General features: G+C 47.6%; 1 protein-coding gene across 4 annotated transcripts; it reads right to left on the bottom strand.

The window, feature by feature from the left end:
- Positions 1-1,209: 1,209 nt before the first annotated feature.
- Positions 1,210-21,581, bottom strand: TP53 (tumor protein p53). Of its 4 annotated transcripts, none has more exons than XM_064378361.1 (11): positions 21,427-21,581; positions 8,860-8,961; positions 8,722-8,743; positions 8,348-8,632; positions 7,144-7,327; positions 6,951-7,063; positions 6,585-6,694; positions 6,106-6,242; positions 5,938-6,011; positions 3,191-3,297; positions 1,213-1,532 (listed from the first exon to the last, which is right to left on the bottom strand). In XM_064378361.1, exons 2-11 carry the CDS (start codon positions 8,931-8,933, stop codon positions 1,280-1,282), a joined length of 1,359 nt encoding a protein of 452 aa, XP_064234431.1. In that variant the 5' UTR covers positions 8,934-8,961; positions 21,427-21,581; the 3' UTR covers positions 1,213-1,279. The 4 variants fall into 4 exon arrangements, with proteins under 4 accessions (XP_064234434.1, XP_064234431.1, XP_064234433.1 ...); XM_064378363.1 differs by having other exon boundaries at positions 1,287-2,530; XM_064378364.1 differs by lacking the exon at positions 21,427-21,581 and having other exon boundaries at positions 1,210-1,532; positions 8,860-8,956.
- Between the last annotated feature and the right edge of the window lie 53 nt (positions 21,582-21,634).

Here is a 21,634-nt window from a genome sequence, read left to right as displayed (position 1 = left end):
TAACTGTGTGATGATGGACACATCAATTAATTTGATTGTGGTAATGATTTCACAATATGCCCCACATCAAATCATCACATTGCATACCTTAAATATATACAATTCTGGGGGGTCAATTATGCCCAATAAAGCCTAAAAAAAAAAAGATAAAGGAAAAGGAAGCTCACTGAGATGACCTGTCTACAGAAGCAAGACCGGCACTGAGTGTCACGAGCCCTAGTTTGCCTGCTGTGTAGGGACAGATGTTTAAGTTAAGAGTCCCTGAAAGAGGTGGATCCGGAGCTCTTGGGGAGAGCATTTTGCATTTCCTAGTAAGAAAGAGAAAAAAAAAAAAAATGTGGTCTTGAAGTCAGGAAGGCTGGTGGCTTCATAGCTGTCTGGGATCCTTGGGGCAAGGCAAGGGGCTCCTGCTAGCACCTTCAGCCTGGCTGCTGAGCTGAGAGGACAGTGGCCCTAGAAGCCCCTCTGGACCCTAGCACCCATCTCCACCAAATTGGAGAAGGCAGGACAAGCCATGTCTGACCACCCCTCCAAGCACTGGCTCAGACAGCAGTGGGTGATGGGGAAAAGCCTGCCTGCCCCCATCCCCCCTCCCTGGGAGCCAGCAGCCCTGAGGAGCACGGGCGGGGGTACTGAGCTCCTCAACCCGACTCTCTTCCCTATCCCAAGAAGCCCTTTGAAAGGTTTTCCTGGCAGAGTTTAAAGCTTCAATTCATTCAACCACCTGGCATGAGGCCCAGGATGAGGGGATGCTGGGAAGGGCCTAGCCCCACACCCCTACCCTTACCTTAGCTGCCCCCACTTTCCCGGGACCCTGGCTGGCAGGCCTCCCACTGGCCTCTCTCCATCCAGTAGCACCCACCCCCTTTCCCTTTGGAACCCAGGTATCCTGCCACTTTCTAGAGGAGCAGATGGCCACCCTGGAGGCTCAGCCTTGCTAAATCAGACATTTAAATCCTGTAATCCTTGGTGAGAGGCTGCCGAGGGGGCAGCAGCCCGATCCTAGAAGCAGGGGAGGGAGAGAACCTTGTGCCAGCCCCAGCAGGAGGGGAGGAGGGACAGTTGGTTCCTGAGTTATGAATGGAGTCACCCCCCCGCCTTGTTGTCATGCAGCCCACAGACTGACCCAGTCTCCTGCCTTTGTTCCCCTCCCGGAACCCGGGCATCGGCCCCCCGCCAGCCCACACTCCTTGCAGACTCAGGTGGCTGCTTCCCAACTTCACCTCCTCACTCACCCCTGCACCTGCTGACCCCCACAGCCTGCACTGGCATTTACCCCTCAGACACACAGGTGGCAACAAAGTTTTATTGCAAAATAAGAAATCGATATAAAAATGGGATATAAAAAGGGAAGGGGGGAAGGGGTGGGGTGAAAATGCAGATGTGCTTGCAGAATGTAAAAGACATTGACCCTTTCAGCTGGACGCGGTGGCTCACACTTGTAATCCCAGCACTCTGGGAGGCCGAGGCAGGCAGATCGCTTGAGCCCAGGAGTTTGAGACCAGCTTGGCCAACATTTCAAGACTCCATCTCTACAAAACATGTAAAAATTAGCCAGCTGTGGTGGCATGAGCCTGTGGTCCCAGCTACTTGAAAGGCTGAGGCAGAAGAATCGCTTGAGCCGGGGAGGTGAAGGCTGCGGTGAGCCAAGATCACCACTGTATTCCAGCCTGGGCAACAGAGCAAGACCCCGTCTCAAAGAAAAAAGAAAAGAAATTGACCCTGAGCATAAAACAAGTCTTGGTGGATCCAGATCATCATATACAAGAAATGAAATCTCCAGGGTGTGGGATGGGCTGAGATTTCCTTTTAGGTGCTAAGGTTCACCAAGAGGTTGTCAGAGAGGATCTGGCCAGGCAAGCAGAGACTTGGCGACGCCCTCTACCTAATCAGTTGCCCAAATGTAGAAACTACCAACCCACTGACCAACAGGGACACGGAACAAGCACCCTCAAGGGGGTCAAGTTCAAGACCCCATGTAATAAAAAATGGTTTCAAGGCCAGACATACATTATTTCATTCACCCTCACAACATACTCTGTGAGGTAGGTCCAAAGGCCAGCATTTCATAGCTATGAACCTTGAAGTTAGAGGAAATTAAAGAGTGTGGGACAGCTTCCCTGGTTAGTACAGTGAAGAAGTGGGCCCCTGCCTAGTGTGGTTGATTGTAAACTAACCCTTACCTGCAAGAACAATTCTTACATCTCCCAAACATCCCTCACAGTAAAAACCTTAAAATTGAAGCTGGTATGTCCTAACCCCCATCCTCCACCCCACAACAAAACACAAATGCAGGCCAACTTCCTCAGTCAGGCCCCGGGACAAAGTCCTGGGTGTTTCTGATGCACACCTATCGCAAGCAAGGGTTCAAAGATCCAAAACCCAAAATGGTAGGGGAGGGAGAGATGGGGTGGGAGGCTGTCAGTGGGGAACAAGAAGCGAAGAATGTCAGTCTGAGTCAGGTCCCTCTCTCTTGACCATTAGTTTTTTATGGCGGGAGGTACACTGCCCCTTCTTGGACTTCAGGTGGCTGTAGGAGACAGAAGCAGGGAGGAGGAGAGATGACATCACATGAGTGAGAGGGTCTGTGCCCCTTTTCCCTGACCAAGGCTTTGAAGGGCATAAGGCTGGTACAAGGGGAATTCAAGCCACACCACATGCAAATGTTTACTTTTACTGAACACCTCAGAGTGTATTGTCATCTTCCCTTACCACATTTTTTTTTTTTTTTGAGATGGAGTCTTGCTCTGTTGCCATGCTAGAATGCAGTGGCACGATCTCAGCTCACAGCAACCTCTGCCTCCTGGATTGAAGCGATTCTCCTGCCTCAGCCTCCCAAGTAGCTGGGACTACAGGCGTGTGCCACCATGCCCAGCTAATTTTTGTATTTTTAGTAGAGACGGGGGTTTCACCATGTTGGCCAGGATGGTCTCGATCTCCTGACCTCGTAATCTGCCCGCCTTGGCCTCCCAAAGTGCTAGGATTATAGGCGTGAGTTACTGCGCCCGGCCAAGAATGTGGTTATGATTCAACTGGAGGAAGACTAAAAAAAATGTTTGTGCCAGGCTGGGACCGAATGAGATAGGATCAGCTGCCTTTTACCATAAAGGCAGGATGAGGATGGAATCCTATGGCTTTGTAACATAGGAAGGCAGGAGAGTGGGGCCAGGAAGGGGCTGTGGTCACTTACCTGGAGTGGGCCCTGCTCCCCTCTGGCTCTTTCCCAGCCTGGGCATCCTTGAGTTCCAAGGCCTCATTCAGCTCTCGAAACATCTCAAAACGCTCACGCCCACGGATCTGCAGCAAGAGAGTAGGGGGAGAAATACGTATACACAGTAACTGAGTTAAGATAGTTCAACTTACAATTTTTTTGACTTGATAGTACAAAAGCAACATGCATTTAGTAGAAACTGTACTTCAAGTAACCACACAACTGACTTTTTAAAAAATTCAATTTTTTTTTTTTTGAGATAGAGTCTTGCTCTGTAGCCTAGGCTGGAGTGTAGTGGTGCGATCTCAGCTCACTGCAATTTGTCTCCAGGGTTCAAGTGATTCTTGTGCCTCAACCTCCCGAGTAGCTGAGTCTACAGGCGTACACCACCACACTCGGCTAATTTTTGTGTTTTAGTAAAGATGGAGTTTCACCACGTTAGACAGACTGGTTTCGAACTCCTGACATCAGGTGATCCACCCACCTCCACCTCCCAAAGTTCTGGGATTACAGGTGTGAGCCACTGTGCCTGGCCCTTTTTTAAATTTTAGAGATGATGTCTTACTATGTTGTCCAGGCTGGACTCAAACTCCTGGGCTCAAGTGATCTTCCTGCCTTAGCCTCTCAAGTAGCTGGGACTACAGATGCATGTGACTGTACCTCATTTAGTTTCTTCTTATTATTATTATTATTTTTTTGAGACGGAGTTTTGCTCTTGTTACCCAGGCTGGAGTGCAATGGCGCGATCTCAGCTCACTGCAACCTCCGCCTCCTGGGTTCAGGCAATTCTCCTGCCTCAGCCTCCTGAGTAGCTGGGATTACAGGCGCGCACCACCATGCCCAGCTAATTTTTTGTATTTTTAGTAGAGACGGGGTTTCACCATGTTGACCAGGATGGTCTCGATCTCTTGACCTCGTGATCCACCCGCCTCGGCCTCCCAAAGTGCTGGGATTACGGGCGTGAGCCACCGCGCCCGGCCCTATTATTATTTTTTTTTAAAGATGGGGTTTCACCATGATGGCCAGGCTGGTTTTGAACTCCTGACCTCAGGTGATCCACCCACCTTGGCCTCTCAGAGTGCTAGGATTACAGGCGTGAGCCACCACGCCCAGCCCTTCCCCACTTTTTTTTTTTTAAGACAGAGTCTCAGTCAGTCACCCAGGCTGGAGTGCAATGGCGTGATCTCAGCTCACTGGAATCTCAGCCTCCTGGGTTCAAGTGATTCTCCTGCCTCAGCCTCCTGAGTAGCTGGGACTACAGGTGCACACCACCATGCCCAGCTACTTTTTGTATTTTTAGTAGAGACAGGTTTTGCCATGTTGGCCAGGCTGGTCTTGAACTGCTGACTTCAGGTGATCTGCCTGCCTCGGCCTCCCAAAGTGCTGACATTACAGGCGTGAGCCACCACGCTTGGCCTTTTCTTTCTTTTTTTTTTGAGTCTCGCTGTGCCCAGGCTGTACCCAGCCCGACTGTGCCTCCTTTCATGTAACCATGCTGTTTCCTACTTTCTGTACAATATTCAATAAATCACGAGATATACAATACTTTATTACAATAAAATAGGCTTTGTGTCAGATGACTTTGCCCAACTGTAGGGTAACTTAAATGTTCTGAGCACGTTTAAAGTAGGCTAGGGCTGAGTGTGGTAGCTCATGCCTGTAATCCCAATACTTGGGGAGGCTGAGGTAGAAGGATTGATTGAGCCCAGGGGTTTGATACCAGCATGGACAACATAGCAAGACCTCGACTTCATAGAAAATAAAAAAATTAGCCGGGTGTGGCGGCATGTGCCTATAGTCCTAGCTACTTGGCAGGCTGAAATTACCTGAGCCCGGGGAAGTCAAGGCTGCAGTGAGCTGAGATTGTGACACTTCACTGTAGCCTGAGCAACAGAGTGAGACTGTCTTAAAAATAAATAAATAAATAAAATAAATACAAAATAAACATTAGCCAGGCATGGTGGTGTGGGCCTGTAGATCTGGCGACTTGGGAAGCTGAGCTGGGAGGATGGTGTGAGCCTGGGAGGTGGAGGCTGCAGTGAGCTGTGACTGCACGACTACTGCACTCTATCCAGCCTGGGTGACAGAGCAAGACCTTGTCTCAAAAAAGTAGGCTAGAGACCAGCCTGGGCAACATAGTGAGACCCTATCTCTATAAAAAATTTAAAAAATTAGCTGGATGTGGTGCTATATACTAGTGGTCCTAGCTACTAGGGAGACAGAGGTGAGAGGATTGCTTGAGCCCAGGAATTCAAGGGTATAATGAGCTATGATCATGTCACTGTAATCCAGCCTGGGTAACAGAACAAGATGCTGTCTCCATTAAAAATAAAAGTAGGCTAGGCTAAGCTATTATGTTCCTTTTAGGTTAGGTGTATCAAATCCATTTTCAACTTACAATATTTTCAACTTACAATGAGTTTATCAGGAAGTAACACCATCGTAAGTCAAGTAGCATCTGTATCAGGCAAAGTCATAGAATCATTTTCATGCTTTCTTTAACAATTTTCTTTTTGAAAGGTGGTCTGGTCCTTTAAAATATATATTATGGTATAAGTTGGTGTTCTGAAGTTAGTTAGGTACAACCAGGAGCCATTGTCTTTGAGGCATCATTGCCCCCTGATGGCAAATGCCCCAATTGCAGGCAGAGCAGTCAAGAAGAAAATGGCATTTTGAGTGTTAGACTGGCAACTTTCAACCTGATAAGAGGTCTCAAGACTTGGTACCTGAAGGGTGAAATAGTCTCCATCCAGTGGCTTCTTCTTTGGCTGGGGAGAGGAGCTGGTGCTGTTGGGCATCGCTGGGAAAGAGGCAAGGAAAGGTGATAAAAGAGTGAATCTGGGGCAGGACTGCACCCTTGGTCTCCTCCACCACCTCTTGTCCCGCTTGCTTACCTCGCTTAGTGCTCCCAGGGGGCAGATCAAGGCAAGGCTCCCCTTTCTTGCGGAAATTCTCTTCCTCTGTGCGCCGGTCTCTCCCAGGACAGGCACAAACGCGCACCTCAAAGCTGTTCCGTCCCAGCAGATTACCACTACTCAGGATAGGAAGAGAGGAGCAGGAGGCAATAAAGAAATCAGGTCCTACATGTCCTGTTGAAAAAACCAGGCTCCATCTACTCCCAACCACCCTTGTCCTTTCTGGAGCCTAAGCTCCAGCTCCAGGTAGGTGGAAGAGAAACCACAGGTAAGAGGTCCCAAAGTGAGAGAAAAGCAAACAGAGTGGGAGCAGTAAGGAGATCCCCCTCTGGGGATGTGATGAGTGGAGGATGGGTAGTAGTATGGAAGAAATCAGTAAGAAATGGGTCCAGGGGTCAGAGGCAGGCAGAGGCTGGGGAGGAGTAGGCCAGTGTGCAGGGCAGCATGAGGCTCCCGACCTGGAGTCTTCCAGTGTGATGATGGTGAGGATGGGCCTCCGGTTCATGCCGCCCATGCAGGAACTGTTACACATGTAGTTGTAGTGAATGGTGGTACAATCAGAGCCGACCTGGGAGAGAACGTAGGCCCAAGGTGAGGCCACTGGGTCTTGGGGAGACGTGTGGCAAACAGGGGACGACTTTAGCCTCTGTAAGCTTCAGTTTTTTCAACTGTGCAATGGGTAGACCCATTTACTCTGCACATCTTGTGGAATTATGGGGAGGTCAAATAAGAAGCAGGAGAAATCCCCCCTACTGGTCACCTGCATGGCCACTGACAACCACCCTTACCCCCTCCTCCCAGAGACCCCAGATGCCGAACCAGACCTCAGGCGGCTCATAGGGCACCACCACACTATGTCGAAAAGTGTTTTTGTCATCCAAATATTCCACATGTAAATTTCCTTCCACTCGGATAAGATGCTGAGGAGGGGCCAGACCTAAAAGCAATCAGTGAGGAGTCAGAAGGCTGCGGACCCTGGGTAGCCAGCCCATCTGCTCTCCAGCCCCAACTGCTCACCATCGCTATCTGAGCAGCGCTCATGGTGGGGACAGCGCCTCACGACCTCTGTCATGTGCTGTGACTGCTTGTAGATGGCCATGGCGCGGACGCGGGTGCCAAGCGGGGGTGTGGAATCGACCCACAGCTGCACGGGGCAGGTCTTGGCCAGCTGGCAAAACATCTTGTTAAGGGTAGCGGAGTACTGTAGGAAGAAGGAGAGAGAGTCGAAGGTCAGGGCACAAGTGAACAAACAAAGCAACTGGAAGAGGGCAGCAAAGAGACAAATATGCGTAAGCACCTCCTGCAAGCCGCTAGGGAGCTAGAGGGCTGGCGTCTACACCTCAGGAGCTTATTTTTTTGGGGATAGGGTCTTGCTCTGTCACCCAGGCTGAAGCACAGTGGTGTGATCACAGCTCACTGCAGCCTCCACCTCCCGGGCTCAAGCGATCTTCCCACCTCAGTCACCTGAGTGGCTGGGACTACAGGTGTGCACCACCATGCCTGGCTAATTTTATATATGTATATTTTGAGATGGAGTCTCGCTCTGTCACCCAGGCTATTGTGCAATGGCCTGGACTTGGCTCTCTGCAACCTCCTGGGTTCAAGCAATTCTCCTGCCTCAACCTCCCGAGTAGCCGGGATTACAGGTGCCTGCCACCACGCCCAGTTAATTTTTGTATATTTAGTAGAGACGGAGTTTCGGTATGTTAGCCGGGCTGGCTCGAACCCCTGACCTCATGATCCACCCGCCTTGGCCTCCCAAAGTGCTGGGATTACAGGCGTGAGCCACCGTGCCCAACCAAGTTTTTTGTAGAGACGGGGTTTCACTATGTTACCCAGGCTGGTCTTGCACTCCTGGGCTCAGGTGATTTGCCTGCCTTGGCGTCTCAAAGTCCTGGGATTACAGGAGTGAGCCACCGAGCCTGGTCAGGAGCTTATTGTCAAAAGCCAAGGAATGAATGTGGGTGAAGAAAAAGAAGTTCAGCATCTCCAGGAGAGATGCTGTGGGTGTGATGGGATGGATAAAAGCTCAAAATCAAGGGGGAAAAATTCAACTTTGAAACAGGGGTCAGAGATCACAGATTAAATGGGTAAGCTGTAAAAAACACTGACAGGAAGCCAAAGGGTGAAGAGGAATCCCAAAGTTCCAAACAGAAGAAATGCAGGGGGATATGGCCAGGCATTGGAGTCTCATGGAAGCCAGCCCCTCAGGGCCACTGACCGTGCAAGTCACAGACTTGGCTGTCCCAGAATTCAAGAAGCCCAGACGGAAACCGTAGTCACCATGGTAGGTTTTCTGGGAAGGGACAGAGGATGACAGGGGCCAGGAGGGGGCTGGTGTGGGGGCCGCTGATGTAGGAGCTGCTGGTGCCTGGGCCACGGCGGGAGGAGCCTCTGATACTGTGGGAGCTTCATCTGGAACCGGGTCTTGACTGAACCATTGTGCAATGTAAATGTCATCCGGGGATAGCATCAAATCATCCACTGGTTGGGACAGCGAGGAGGACTGCAGATGAATGAAAAGAGCAGTCAGAGGACCAGGTACCCACCCAGCCCCACAGCCCGCCAGGTCCCCAGCCCAACCCTTGTCCTTACCAGAATGTTGTTTTCAGGAAGTCTGAAAGACAAGAGCAGAAAGTCAGTGGATTTTTTTTTTGCTTCCCACAGGTCTCTGCTAGGGGGCTGGGGTTGGGGTGGGGATGGTGGGTCTGCCCTTCTCATGGATCCACTCACAGTTTCCATAGGTCTGAAAATGTTTCCTGACTCAGCGGGGGCTCGATGCTGAGATCTGACTGCGGCTCCTCCATGGCACTGACCCCGAAGGCAGTCTGGCTGCTGCAAGGGGAAAAGTGGGGATCTAACATGAGATACTTCCAACCCTGGGTCACCTGGGCCTGTGGAGAAGGAAACCCCTTCCCTCAACACTATGCCAGGGTCTGAGACAGCACGGCTTCCTGGGGAGCAGGAACAGAACGGCTGCCTCATATCCTCTCTTCGAATCTTTCACCACAACCCAGGCACTCCTGCCCCACTCCTCCCCAGCCAGGTGCTTCTTTGAGGAAAAGAATCAGAGAGACTTCCAACCTTTCCACCACTAAATCCCCACGACTTCCTAAATGTGCACCCTATTCCCAACTCCCTTCCTGCATTTTGTCTTTTTTTTTTTTTTTTTTTGAGATGGAGTCTTGCTCTGTGGCCCAGGCTGGAGTGCAGTGGCGCCATCTCAGCTCACTGCAACCTCCACCTCCTGGGTTCAAGCCATTCTTCTGCCTCAGCCACCTGAGTATCTGGGATTACAGGTGTGTGCTACCACGCCCAGCTAATTTTTGCATTTTTAGTAAAGATGGGGTTTTGCCATGTTGGCCGGGCTGTTATGGAACTCCTGACCTCAGGTGATTAGCTCACCTCGGCCTCCCAAAGTGCTGGGATTACAGGCATGCACCACCATACCTGGCCCCTGCTTCCCATTAACAAGGATGCAGTCGTTCTTAGTCTGCAATCTCTGTATGGGAAAGGACACCCCCCTGACTCCCATCCTTCCCTACCTGATACATAGCTCTATTTCTTTGATCCCTTTCATTGCAAAGCTTATGGAAGAACAACGGTTTCACCTCTCACCTGCCCATTGTCTTGGGACACTCCTCAGCCCAGCATTACAAACCCCTCAGGAGCGGCTCTTCTCGGCTTCTACAATCTCATCACTTACCAACCACTCACTTCCCCAGAAGCTCTAGACTGGTGGCCCTTCTCTGCTAATCAACTGGGGGGTTCCCTCAGCAGGGAACACTCTATTCCCGACCTGGGGGTAGGCTCTTTCCCCAAAGCCTTCATCAAATCATCCTATTTTAATTCACATCACCCTATTTGCATTCTCATAGCACTTAACACTGCCTGATACTTTTTCTTGTTTATTTCTTGTTTCCTCTAAGAGCATATACATTTCCTAAGGGCAGGGCAGTGATCTATCCTGCTGTCTTGTTGACCAAAGCATTACAGCACAACGCCTTGCACCTGCTTGGGCTCAATAAATGTGGTGAATAGCACATGTGCCTGTTCTGAGCGGTCAAGGGTGCAAGAAGGAACAAGGGGCAGCATCTTGCACACATGAAGTTATGCAACTATCATCTCACCTTCTCCCAGACAAGCTTTCAAAGGTTTCACCATGTTTCTTTCTTTTTTTTTCTTTTTTTTTTTTTTGAGGCAGGGTCTTGCTCTGTTGCCTGGGCTAGCTAGGGTGCAGTGGTACAATCATGGCTCACTGCAGCCTCGGCCACCTGGGCTCAGTGATTGTCCCACCTCAGTCTCCCGAGTAGATGGGAACACACAGGCATGCGCCACTATGCCTGGCTAATTTTTTAGTTTTTTGTTGGAGAGGCAGGGTCTCACTATGTTGCCCATGCTGGATGCTCTCTTTCTGCCAAATTGGTCATCAAAACATGCCTAATATAAGTGTTCGTTACAGTTTTCTGTCTTGCACTGACAAAACATCCCCCTACCAAAAGACTCCTTTAAGGGCAGTTTCTTTTTTTTTTTTCTTTTGAGACAAAGTTTCGGCTCTGGTTGCCCAGGCTGGAGTGCAGTGGCGCGATCTCAGCTCATTGCAACCTTCGCCTCCTGAATTCAAGCGATTCTCCTGCCTCAGCCTCCCAAGTAGCTGGGATTACCCAGCCACCACACCCTCTATTTTTAGTAGAGACAAGGTTTCACCATGTTGGTTAGGCTGGTCTTGAACTCCAGACCTCAGGTGATCCGTCCACTTCAGCTTCCTAAAGTGCTGGGATTACAGGCATGAGCCACGGCACCTGGCCTAGTTCCCTGTGTATAATGGAAAATGTAAAGAGCTGAGGAAAGTGCTGGGCACACACTAAGAGCTCAACAAATGTTAGCTGTTTGTGCAATTGTTCTATTTTATTTGTTCTATATTATTATTCTAGAGAACTGTGTGATTGTTAGTGTGGATCTACGGTACTGCCCCCATCCCCACTCTATTAGTGCAAGTACACCTCCATCAGGGAGCTATTCAGTCAACAAGCCAGGAGGTGCTGTCCTGGAATAATGGCCCCAAGGTCTCAATCCCACTTGGAGGGACACAGCTCCACAGATGGGAGGTCTCCCTGTCTCTCCATCTCTCAAGTTTTCAGTAGCAACTAAAATCTCAGTGTTGGTTGGGTACGGTGGGCAGATCACGAGGTCAGGAGTTCAAGACCAACCTGGCCAACATGGTGAAATCCTGTCTCTACTGAAAATACAAAAACTAAAAACAAAACAAAAACAAAAACAACAACAACAAAAGAAAAACAGAAAATACAAAAACTAGCCGGGCGTAGTGGCATGTGCCTGTAATCCCAGCTACTCAGGAGGCTGAGGCAGGAGAACCACTTGAACCTGGGAGGCAGAGGTTGCAGTGAGCTGAGATTGCACCATTGCACTCCAGCCTGGGAGAAAGAGAGAGACTGTCTAAAAAAATAAAAATAAAAATCTCATTGATTTTTTAGAGCAGGGCCTTCCCAGGGGTACCAGCATCAGTGGGCCAGGGTACAAATGTGCCAAGCTGAACCAGGCCTTCCAAATAGGGAGGCAAGAGAAATGCAGGCACCCTTGGGTGGGTGGGAAGTCAATGAGCTCAGCTGAGACCCCAAACAGGGGCAGGCCTGACCATAATCATAACACTGGCTGCTGGTATCAGCCTATATGTCCAGTGATATCAGTGGCTTATCCTTTTTTTTTTTCTTGGAGACAGATTCTCGATCTGTCGCTCAGGGCTGGAGGCAGTGGCGTGATCTCAGCTCACTGAAAACTCTGCCTCCTAGGTTCAAGCAATTCTTCTGCCTCAGCCTCCTGAGTAGCTGGGACTCCAGGCATGCGCAGCCACGCCTGGCTAATTTTTGTATTTTTAGTAGAGACGGAGTTTCACTGTGTTGGCCAGGATGGTCTTCATCTCCTGACCTCGTGATCTGCCCGCCTTGGCCTTCCAAAGTGCTAGGATTACAAGCTTGAGCCATCGCACCTGGCCCCAGTGGCTTATTTTTATTTTATTTTATTTATTTATTTCACACCAGTGATCTCCATACGTTAGGACTCAGTGGCTTATTTTACTTAATTCTCTCAAAAGCCATAAGGTAAATATTATCAGATGAAACTGGGGTTAAAGAAATTAAGTCACATACCCAGACTCTTAAAACTCTCAAAAGACAGAACCAGGGATTTGAACCCGGGCTGTCTGAAGCCATACCCAGCCTCAAAATAATTATGTTCCTAAGGTTTCCCTGAGTCTGGCAAGAAAGAAAAATTTTAGGGGGCCAGGTTTGTTGGCTCACACCTGTAATCTTAGCACCTAGGGAGAACAAGATTTTTTTTTTTTTTTGGCAGAAAGCTATTTGATTAGGGGAAGAATTTTGATTCTAGAAAGTAACAAAGCAGTGTCTGGTAAAATTGAAAACACACACCTCACTAGTCCACAAAACCACTCTGAGTGGACTCCCTAGAAATACAGTTGTACTTCCATATCCAGAGTAAGTGAATTATAAAACAAACAAACAAATGAAAAAAAAAAAAGAAATACAGTTGTACAAAAAGCTTCACATCTCAGAGTTGCTCCCAATGGTGGAAGTGACATTAAATGAAACTGGAATCCACCAGCAGGGAGCGGTAAGGAAAACACGTTTCTGAGATCTACTTCAGAAACATATTGGGTGAAAAATACAATTTACATTAAAAAGCAAAACATGATAACGGATGCCAACAGTTTATGTAAATTAGAAAATCCAGAACTAAGGGCTGGGCGTGGTGGCTCATGCCTGTAATCCCAGCACTTTGGGAGGCTGAGGCGGGTGGATCTCGAGGTAAAGAGAATGAGACCATCCTGGCCAAAATGGTGCAACCCCGTCTATACTAAAAATACAAAAATTAACCAGGCGTGGTGGCACATGCCTGTAGTTCCAGTTACTTGGGAGGCTGAGGCAGGAGAATCACTTGAACCCGGGAGGTGGAGGTTGCAGTGAGCCGAGATTGCACCACTGCACTCCCACTCCAGGGTGGCGACAGAGCGAGACTGTCTCCAAAAAAAAAAAAGGAAACAAGACAAAATGTTGTGTTAAAACTACTTAGTGAGAATGAGTGTTGTTATTTTTGTACTTGTTTGCATTTTTCCAAAATAAATCTAAAAAAGAAAACTTTTAATAAAAAAATTAAAACATACAAAAAGGTAAACAGTATATTCCTGGCCGGACGCATTGGCCCATGCCTGTAATCCCAGCACTTTGGGAGGAGGCCAAGGTGGGCGGATCACCTGAGGTCAGGAATTCAAGACCAGCCCGACCAACATGGAGAAACCCCATCTCTACAAAAACAAAAACAAAACAAAACAAACTAACAAAAAACCCCAGCACATTCCCCTAATATACCCAATACCAAGCTTCATGAATGATGAACATTCTGCCTTAATTGTCATCTATACCTCTAGCCACTCCCTACAAAATTTTTGAGGTAAAATTTATATACATTAAAATGCACAATTCTTAGTTTGACATTTTGATATGGCCATATAACCCACACCTAACACAATAAGTAAGTGTCCTTTGTGTGTGTGTTTTTTTCTTTTTCGAGACAAGAGTCTCGCTTCCTTGCCCAGGCTGGAGTGCAGTTGCTGGCACTCACTGATCAAAGCTCACTGCAGTCTGGAACTCCCAGGCTCAAGGATTCTCCCGCCTTGGCCTCCCAAGTAGCTAAGATCACAGGGATGCACCACCACACCCAGCGAATTTCTTTTTTTTAAAATTTTGTGTAGAGACTGGGTCTCACAATGTTGCCTAGGCTGGTCACCATCTCCCAGGCTCAATTGATCCTCCCATCTCAGCATCCCAAGTAGGAGGAGGGGCATGCTACTACGTGTGGCTACTTTTAAAGGCACATGCCACCACATCTGGCTAATTTTTTGTATTTTTAGTACAGACAGGATTTCACTGTGTTTGCCAGGATGGTCTTGAACTCCTGACCTTGTGATCCGTCCACCTCGGCCTCCCAAAGTACTGGGATTACAGGTGTGAGCCACTGCGCCCAGCCTTTTATTTTAAAAATAATATTTATTGGCCAGGCGCGGTGGCTCACGCCTGTAATCCAAACACTTTGGACGCCAAGGCGGGCGGATCACCTGAGGTCGGGAGTTCAAGACCAGCCTGACCAACATGGTGAAACCTCGTCTTTATTAAAAAAAAAAAAAAAGAAAGAAATTAAAGAAACCTCATGCTTGCAATCCCAGCACTTTGGCAGGCCGAGGTGGGTGGATCACAAGGTCAGGAGTTCAAGACCATCCTGGCCAACATGGTGAAACCCCGCCTCTACTAAAAACACAAAAATTAGCCAGGTGTGGTGGTGGGCACCTGTAGTCTGCTACTCAGGAGGCTAAAGCAGGAGAATCGCTTCAATCTGGGAAGCGAATGTTGCAGTGAGCCAACATCGTGCCACAGCACTCCAGCCTAGATGACAGAGCAAGACTCTGTCTCGAAAATAAATAAACAAATAAAATAACAACAATACTGGCCAGGCAAGGTGGCTCAGCCTGTAATCCCAGCACTTTGGGAGGCTAACGCAGGAGGATCTTATGATTCCAGGAATTTGAGACAAGCCTGGGCAACACAACAAGACCCTGTCTCTACAAAAGTTTTGAAAAGTAGCTGCACGTAGTCTCCTCCTACTTGGGAGGAGGTGGGAGGCTGAGGTGGGAGGATCAATTAAGCCTGGGAGATGGAGATCAGCCTAGGCAACATTCTGAGACTCTGTCTCAAAAAAACAAACAAAACACAATAATAATACTAATTATTATTATTTTTTACTGATCACATCAAAGGAGATTTCAGTGTTAAATTATTTTCAAGATAGCTTTGTTGCCCAGGCTGGAGTGTAGTGATCATGGCTCAAGCCACCTTCCCACCTCAGCCTCCTGAGTAGCTGGGACTATAGGCCTGTGACACCATACCTGGCTAAATTTAAAAAAATATTTTTTTTGTAGGGACGGGGTCTCTGTATGTTGCCCAGGCTGGTCTCCAGCTCATGGGCTCAAACAATCCTCCCGCCTCAGCCTCCCAAAGTGCTGAGATTGCAGGCAGGCATTGAGCTACTGGGCCTGGTTGAGTGTTGTTTTTAAAATTCATTTTCCAACTTCAGATTCAACTGTGCTAGTATGTAAAAATAAAGTTTATGTAGCCTACCCTGCCCTTCATTTCCATGGGTTCCGCCTTGGCAGATTCAACTAACCACAGACAGAAAATGCTGGGAGACAAAAAGGATGGTTGCACATGTACCGAACTTGAACACGAACTTGAACAGACTTTTTTCCTTGTCATGATTCCCTAAACAATATAGTACAAGTATTTACATACATACTTGTATGCACGTTAGCATTTTCATTGTATGGGGGTACTGTAAGTAGTCTAGAGGTAGTTTAAACGATATGGGAGGATATATGTGCATTAAATGATATATATGCATTAAATACCATACCATCATTATTATTATTATTTTTTGAGACAAAATCTTGCTCTGTCGCCCAGGCTGGAGCTGGAGTGCAGTGGCACGATCCTGGCTCACTGCAACCTCCACCTCCTGGGTTCAAGCAATTCTCCTGCCTCAGCCTCCCAAGTAGCTGGGACTACAGGTGCTCGCCATCATGCCCAACTAATTATTTTCTGTATTTTTTGTAGAGAAGGGGTTTTACCATGTTGGCCAGGCTGGTCTTGAATTCCTAACCTTGTGATCTGCCTGCCTTGGCCTCCCAAAGTGCTGGGATTACAGGCGTGAGCCACTGAGCCCGACCTATATCATCTTATATATGGGACTTAGACATCTGTGGGCTTGGAGTGTGGAATCCCAGAACCAATCCCTTACAGATACAGAGGGACTGCAACCTGCAACCTTGCTATATTTACTCATTAATTCTGGTAGCTTTTTATGTATTTTCCATGAGGACTTTTATGTATACAATCATACATAAAAGTGAATAAAAGTTTTGTTTTTTTCCTTTCTAATCATTATTTTTCTTTTCTTTTTTTGAGATGGAGTTTTGTTCTTGTCACCCAGGCTGGAGTGCAATGGGACGCTCTCGGCTCACTGCAACCTCCACTTCCTGGGTTCAAGCGATTCTCCTGGCTTAGCCTCCTGAGTAGCTGGGACTACAGGCGTGCACCACTACGCCCAGCTAATTTTTTAATATTTTTAGTAGAGACAGGGTTTCACCATTTTTGCCATGCTGGTCTCGAACTCCTGACCTCAGGTGATCTGCCCACCTTGCCCTCCCAAAGTGCTGGAAATAAAGGTGTGAGCCACCAGGCCACTAATCGTTATTTCTTTTTCTTGCCTGGTTAGAACCTCCAGTATGATGTCAATGTGGTGCAAGTGAAATCCTTTTCTAGGTCCTGATCTTAGAGGAAAAAGCATTCGGTTTTCTACCGTTATGTACACTGCTAATAGAACCCTGACTGTGGATGCCTGTTATCAAATGAGGTCAGTTTCCTTTCCCTAGTTTGCTAGGTTTGTTTGTTTGTAATCATGCCTATGTGTTGAATATTCTTAACTGCTTTTGCTGCATCTACGTTTCAGTTTGTTAATGTGGTGAATTACATAGACTGATTTTTCCCCCCCAAGTAAAGACCAGTTTGGCTACGTTGCCCAAGCTGGTCTCAAAATCCTGGGCTCAAGAGATCTTCCTGCCTCAGCCTCCCAAAGTGTTGGGATTACAGGTGTGAGCTACTGTGCCAGGCTGATTTTTCAGTGTTAAATCTTAACACTACGATCCCGGGATAAACCTTATTTGGTCAGAATGTATTTATCCTTTTCCTTTTTTTTGAGACAAAGTCTCACTCTGTCGCTCAGGCTGGAGTGTAACAGCATGATCCCAGCTCACTGCAACCTCTGCCTCCAGGGTTCAAGTGATTCTCCTGCCTCAGCCTCTCGAGTAGCTGAGATTACAGGTACATGCCACCACACCCAGCTAATTTTTGTATTTTTAGTAGAGATGGGGTTTCACCATGTTGGTCAGGCTGGTCTCAAACTCCTTACCTCAAGTGATCTGCCTGCCTTGGCCTCCCAGAGTACTGGGATTATAGGCGTGAGCCACTACGCCTAGCCTATTTATCCTTTTTCTATATTATCAGGTTTGGTTTGCTAAAATTTGTTAGATTTTTGCATGTATATGCTAACAGGAATATTGGTCTAAATTTTCTTTTCTTGCAATGTCCTTGTTTCGTTTTCGTACCAGGATTATGCTGGCTTCAAAAACGAGCTTGGAGATCTTCCTCTATTTTCTTTTCTTTTCTTTTTTTTTTTTTTTGAGACAGGGTCTTACTCTGTTGCCCAGGCTGGAGTGCAGTTGTGCAATCTCAGCTCACTGCAACCTCTGCTTCCCTGGTTCAAGGGATTTTTGTGCCTCAGCCTCCTGAATAGCTGGGATTACAGGTACATGCCACCACACCCAGCTAATTTTTGTATTTTTAGTAGAGATGGGGTTTCACAATGTTGGCCAGGCTGGTCTCAAACTCCTGACCTCAAGTGATTCCCCACCTCAGCCTACCAAAGTGCTGGGATTACAGGTATGAGCCACCACGCCCGGCCTGTTCTATTTTCTGAAGTGTTTGTGTAAGATGAGTAATGTTTCTTCCTCAAACATTTAAAGAGAGCAAAGAACAGAGGAGACAAATAGAAAATAGCACTAAGAGGCCAGGCACGGTGGCTCACACCTGTAATCTCAGCACTCTGGGAGGCCAAGATGTGACGATAGCTTGAGGGCAGCAGTTTGAGACCAGCCTGGGAAACACAGTGAGATCTTGTCTCTACAAAAAATAAAATAGTTAGTTGGGCATGGTGGCAAGTGCCTGTAGTCCCAGCTACTTGTGAGGCTGAGGCTGAGGATTGCTTGAGCCCAGGGGTTCGAGGCTACAGTGAGCCTTGGCAGCCTGGGCAACAGTGTCAGTCCCTATCTCAAAAATTAAAAAAAAAAAAAAAATAGCTGGGCACGGTGGCTCATGCCTGTAACCCCAGCACTTTGGGAGGTCGAGGCGGGCAGATCACAAGGACAGGAGTTTGAGACCAGCCTGATCAACATGGTGAAATCCTGTCCCTACCAAAAATACAAAAAGTAGCCAGGCGTGGCATGGTGGCATGTACCTGTAATCCCAGCTACTCAGGAGGCTGAGGCAGGAGAATCAATTGAACCCAGGAGGCAGAGGTTGCAGGGTGCCAAGATCACGCCACTGTATTCCAGCCTGGGTGACAGAGCAAGACTGTCTCAAAAAAAAGAAATAGCACTAAAATGGTAGACCTATACTCTAATAATTAAAATTAAAAGCATTTCAATAGAGAAAGAAAGCCTATTTCAACAAGTGGAGCTAGAATAACTGGATATCCACACAGGAAACATACCAAAGCACTGACTCTTACATTTCACACCACAAACCATTAAGAATTAATTAATGGCTCAAGGACCTTAGTGTAAAACCTAAAACCATAAAGGTCCTAAAAGATCCTGCATGATCTGCACATGTACCCCAGAACCTAAAATACAGTAACAACAACAACAAAAAAAAAAAAAAAAAAAAAAAGGAAAAAGAAAAAAAAAGTGTCCTAAAAGAAAATATAAGATAATATCTTCATTACCCTGGGGTTAAAAAAAACAGGTCAAGGCAAACACTGAACATAAAAAGATACTGTAAACCCTGTAAAGCAAGCAACAGATCAGAAGGAAACAGTCAGGACACATGTATCTGATTAAGGACTTGTATCCAGAATGTATAAAGCAGTCCCACAACTGAACAATAAAAACAGACAAAAGACCAAAATAACAGGCAAAGGATTTGAAGAGCCACTTTACAAACAAAATATGAATGGCCAATAGGCACATGAAAAAATGCTGAACATCGTTAGTCAACAGAGAACTGTAAATTACAACCACAGGGATATACCACATTAGAAAGACTGACAATCCCCAATGTCTGAATGGCTGTGGCAACAACCATAATAAAAACCATACCTTGCTAGTTGGAGTGTGAGATGGTACAACTACTCTGGAAAACTCAGAACTTCTTATAAAGTTCAAAATACATCTACTTTTTACTTCCGACTTCGCAATTCCCCTCTTGTTTCTCCAAGAAACATGAAAACATACGATCACAAAAAGAATTGTACAAGAATGTTTATAGCAGCTTTATTTTATAATAACCCCAATGGGAAACAACTCAAAAGGCCATCAAAAGAACAGACACACAATCCATGGGCTATACTAAATGAAAAGGAGCAAAATACTGACATATGCAACATGAAAGAATGTCACAGACAGTACATTGAAGGAAAGAAGCCCAACAAATATGAGCAAATAATGTATGATTCCTTTTTTTTTTTTTTTTGAGACGGAGTTTCGTTCTTGTCCCCCAGGCTGGAGTGCAGTGGCACGATCTTGGGTCACTGTAACCTCCGCCTCCCGAGTTCAAGCGATTCTCCTGCCTCAGCCTCCTGAATAGCTGGGATTACAGGCGCCCGCCACCACCCCCAGCTAATTTTTTATTTTTTAGTAGAGATGGGGTTTCATCATGTTGGCCAGGCTGGTCTCGAACGCCTATCCTCAAGTGATCCGCCCGCCTTGGTCTTCCAAAGTGCAGGCGTGAGCCACCGCACCCGGCCTGATTCCATTTTATACGAAGTTCTCCAACAGGCAAAATGGTTATGGAGATAAAAATAAAGGTGGGGTCGGAAATCAACTGGGAAGAGATGTGATGAAACGTTTCTGGGACGATGAAAAGTGTCTGTGACTTGGCAGGCATCACGCAGTGGTTAGGGGCCAAAACTCATCTTCCTGTGCACTTGGTCTGTGCACTGCGCGGTGTGTAAATGCCACCTCAATTTAGGAAAAAGATGACGTAAGTAAGCCACAAAATGCCCAGTATGCAGCAGGTGCATGGGAAGAAACTGCAGAATGAAACAACCACGTGCTAAGAGATGGAGAAGCGGAAGAAATGAATTCGAGTTCCTCCTCCCACCGGGAAGAACCGGCTGGGACCGGAGGGCTGCACGGAGGACTACACGGACGACTGCGGGTCCGCCCCTTCCGCTTCACGACGTTCAGCCTGCGTCTGGAACTGGAATGGCCTAGCCCAAAGCCAGATAACAGGTAGATTGTTTTTCCGAGAAATTATAAATGATCAATCATTGTACTGTGTCAAAATTTGATTCTCACATGTACCCATTCCTTTTTTTTTTTTTCTTCAGGAAGATGAGATGTACCCATCCTTGAAAATACCCCGGGTTTGCCTTCTGCACATTTGTTGCCCTCCCTGTCTCATGCCATGGTAGCGCCCGCCCAGGTTGTAGGCGACGCGCGGGGTGGAGCACACCATTCAAAGAAGGGGAGGGATTGAAGTTTGCATCAAAACAAATACCCCAGCCTTTGCAAAGGCATGACTAAGTAATCCAGAAAAAAAAAGGTGGGGCAGAGAATAGCAGCCTCTCTCTGCAAGTAATAGGAACCGACCTAAAGGACATTTTTTTCTCTCTCCCCTCCCCTCTCATCTGGTGAATAGTGAGCTGCTCCGGCATAAGAAACCGGAAATGCTGCTACAAGCGGCAGAAATGTAAATGTGGAGGCAAACAATAACAGGGCTGCTGGGCCTCTCAGATTGGGACGGTCCTCCTTGGCCTGGCGGACGAACCCCTCGTTTAGCACTTCTCACTTCCACGGCTGACAGCCTTTAATTGGATTTTCTCCATCTAGTGGAGCCGGGGGCCGGCTGGAAAGATCGCTCCGGGAAGGACAAAGGTCCGGAAGTTGTGGGACCTTAGCAGCTTGGGCTTCCTGATCACCCCCAAAGATCATTTCGGAATGGAGCCCGAAGTTTCACTAGGATGCCATGGGCTCTAAAATATACAGCCATGAGTTCTCAGTGTTTGGAGATCCAAAAGGCTCCGACCTCAATGGTTTGTGCATCTTTTATTTCAGGGATTCCTTACGCCCAATACCGGGTGGATATGCAAGGAAGTACCTTTTAGTCCAGCTCAAGGTTCCCCAAAGCCCCAGTCCTCTGCCTAGGCGTTCAACTTTGAGTTCGGATGGTTCTAATATCCCCATCATCTACACCCAGGTCTCCCAACACTGCACTCCTATGTTGACCCCTCCAGCCAAGCTTCCATCCCACTAACCCCCAAATTCGCTAAGTCCCCACTGCCCCACCCCCAGCCCCAGCGATTTTCCCGAGCTGAAAATACACGGAGCAGAGAGTCCGTGACTCAGAGAGGACTCATCAGGTTCAGTTAGGAGCTTACCCAGTCCTCAGGGAAGTGTGTCACTGTCGAAAGCACGCTCCGAGCCCAGACGCCAAGGGTTCCTGGAGCCCAGCAGCTAACTGCTCCCTGGATGGTGGCTCTACACTTTTGAGAAGCTCAAAACTTTTAGCGCCAGTCTGAGCACATGGGAGGGGAAAATCCCAATCCCATCAACCCTTGCGAGGCTCCTGGCACAAAGCTGGAGAGT

The sequence above is a fragment of the Aotus nancymaae genome, unplaced genomic scaffold (assembly GCF_030222135.1).
Source record: "Aotus nancymaae isolate 86718 unplaced genomic scaffold, 86718_ANA_hifiasm-v0.15.2.pri h1tg000018l, whole genome shotgun sequence".
In the NCBI taxonomy this organism is placed as follows: domain Eukaryota; kingdom Metazoa; phylum Chordata; class Mammalia; order Primates; family Aotidae; genus Aotus; species Aotus nancymaae.
Note: the sequence above shows the minus strand (reverse complement) of the source record. Positions and strands in the feature narration are given on the sequence as shown.

Excerpts from the sequence above, each read along its gene's own strand:
- TP53 (XM_064378361.1), bottom strand. The coding sequence starts at position 8,933 with ATGGAGGAGCCGCAGTCAGATCTCAGCATCGAGCCCCCGCTGAGTCAG. Across the intron at positions 8,744-8,859 it reads TTTTCAGACCTATGGAAACT|ACTTCCTGAAAACAACATTC; the intron begins GTGAGTGGATCC and ends CTTGTCTTTCAG. Across the intron at positions 8,633-8,721 it reads TTCCTGAAAACAACATTCTG|TCCTCCTCGCTGTCCCAACC; the intron begins GTAAGGACAAGG and ends ATTCATCTGCAG.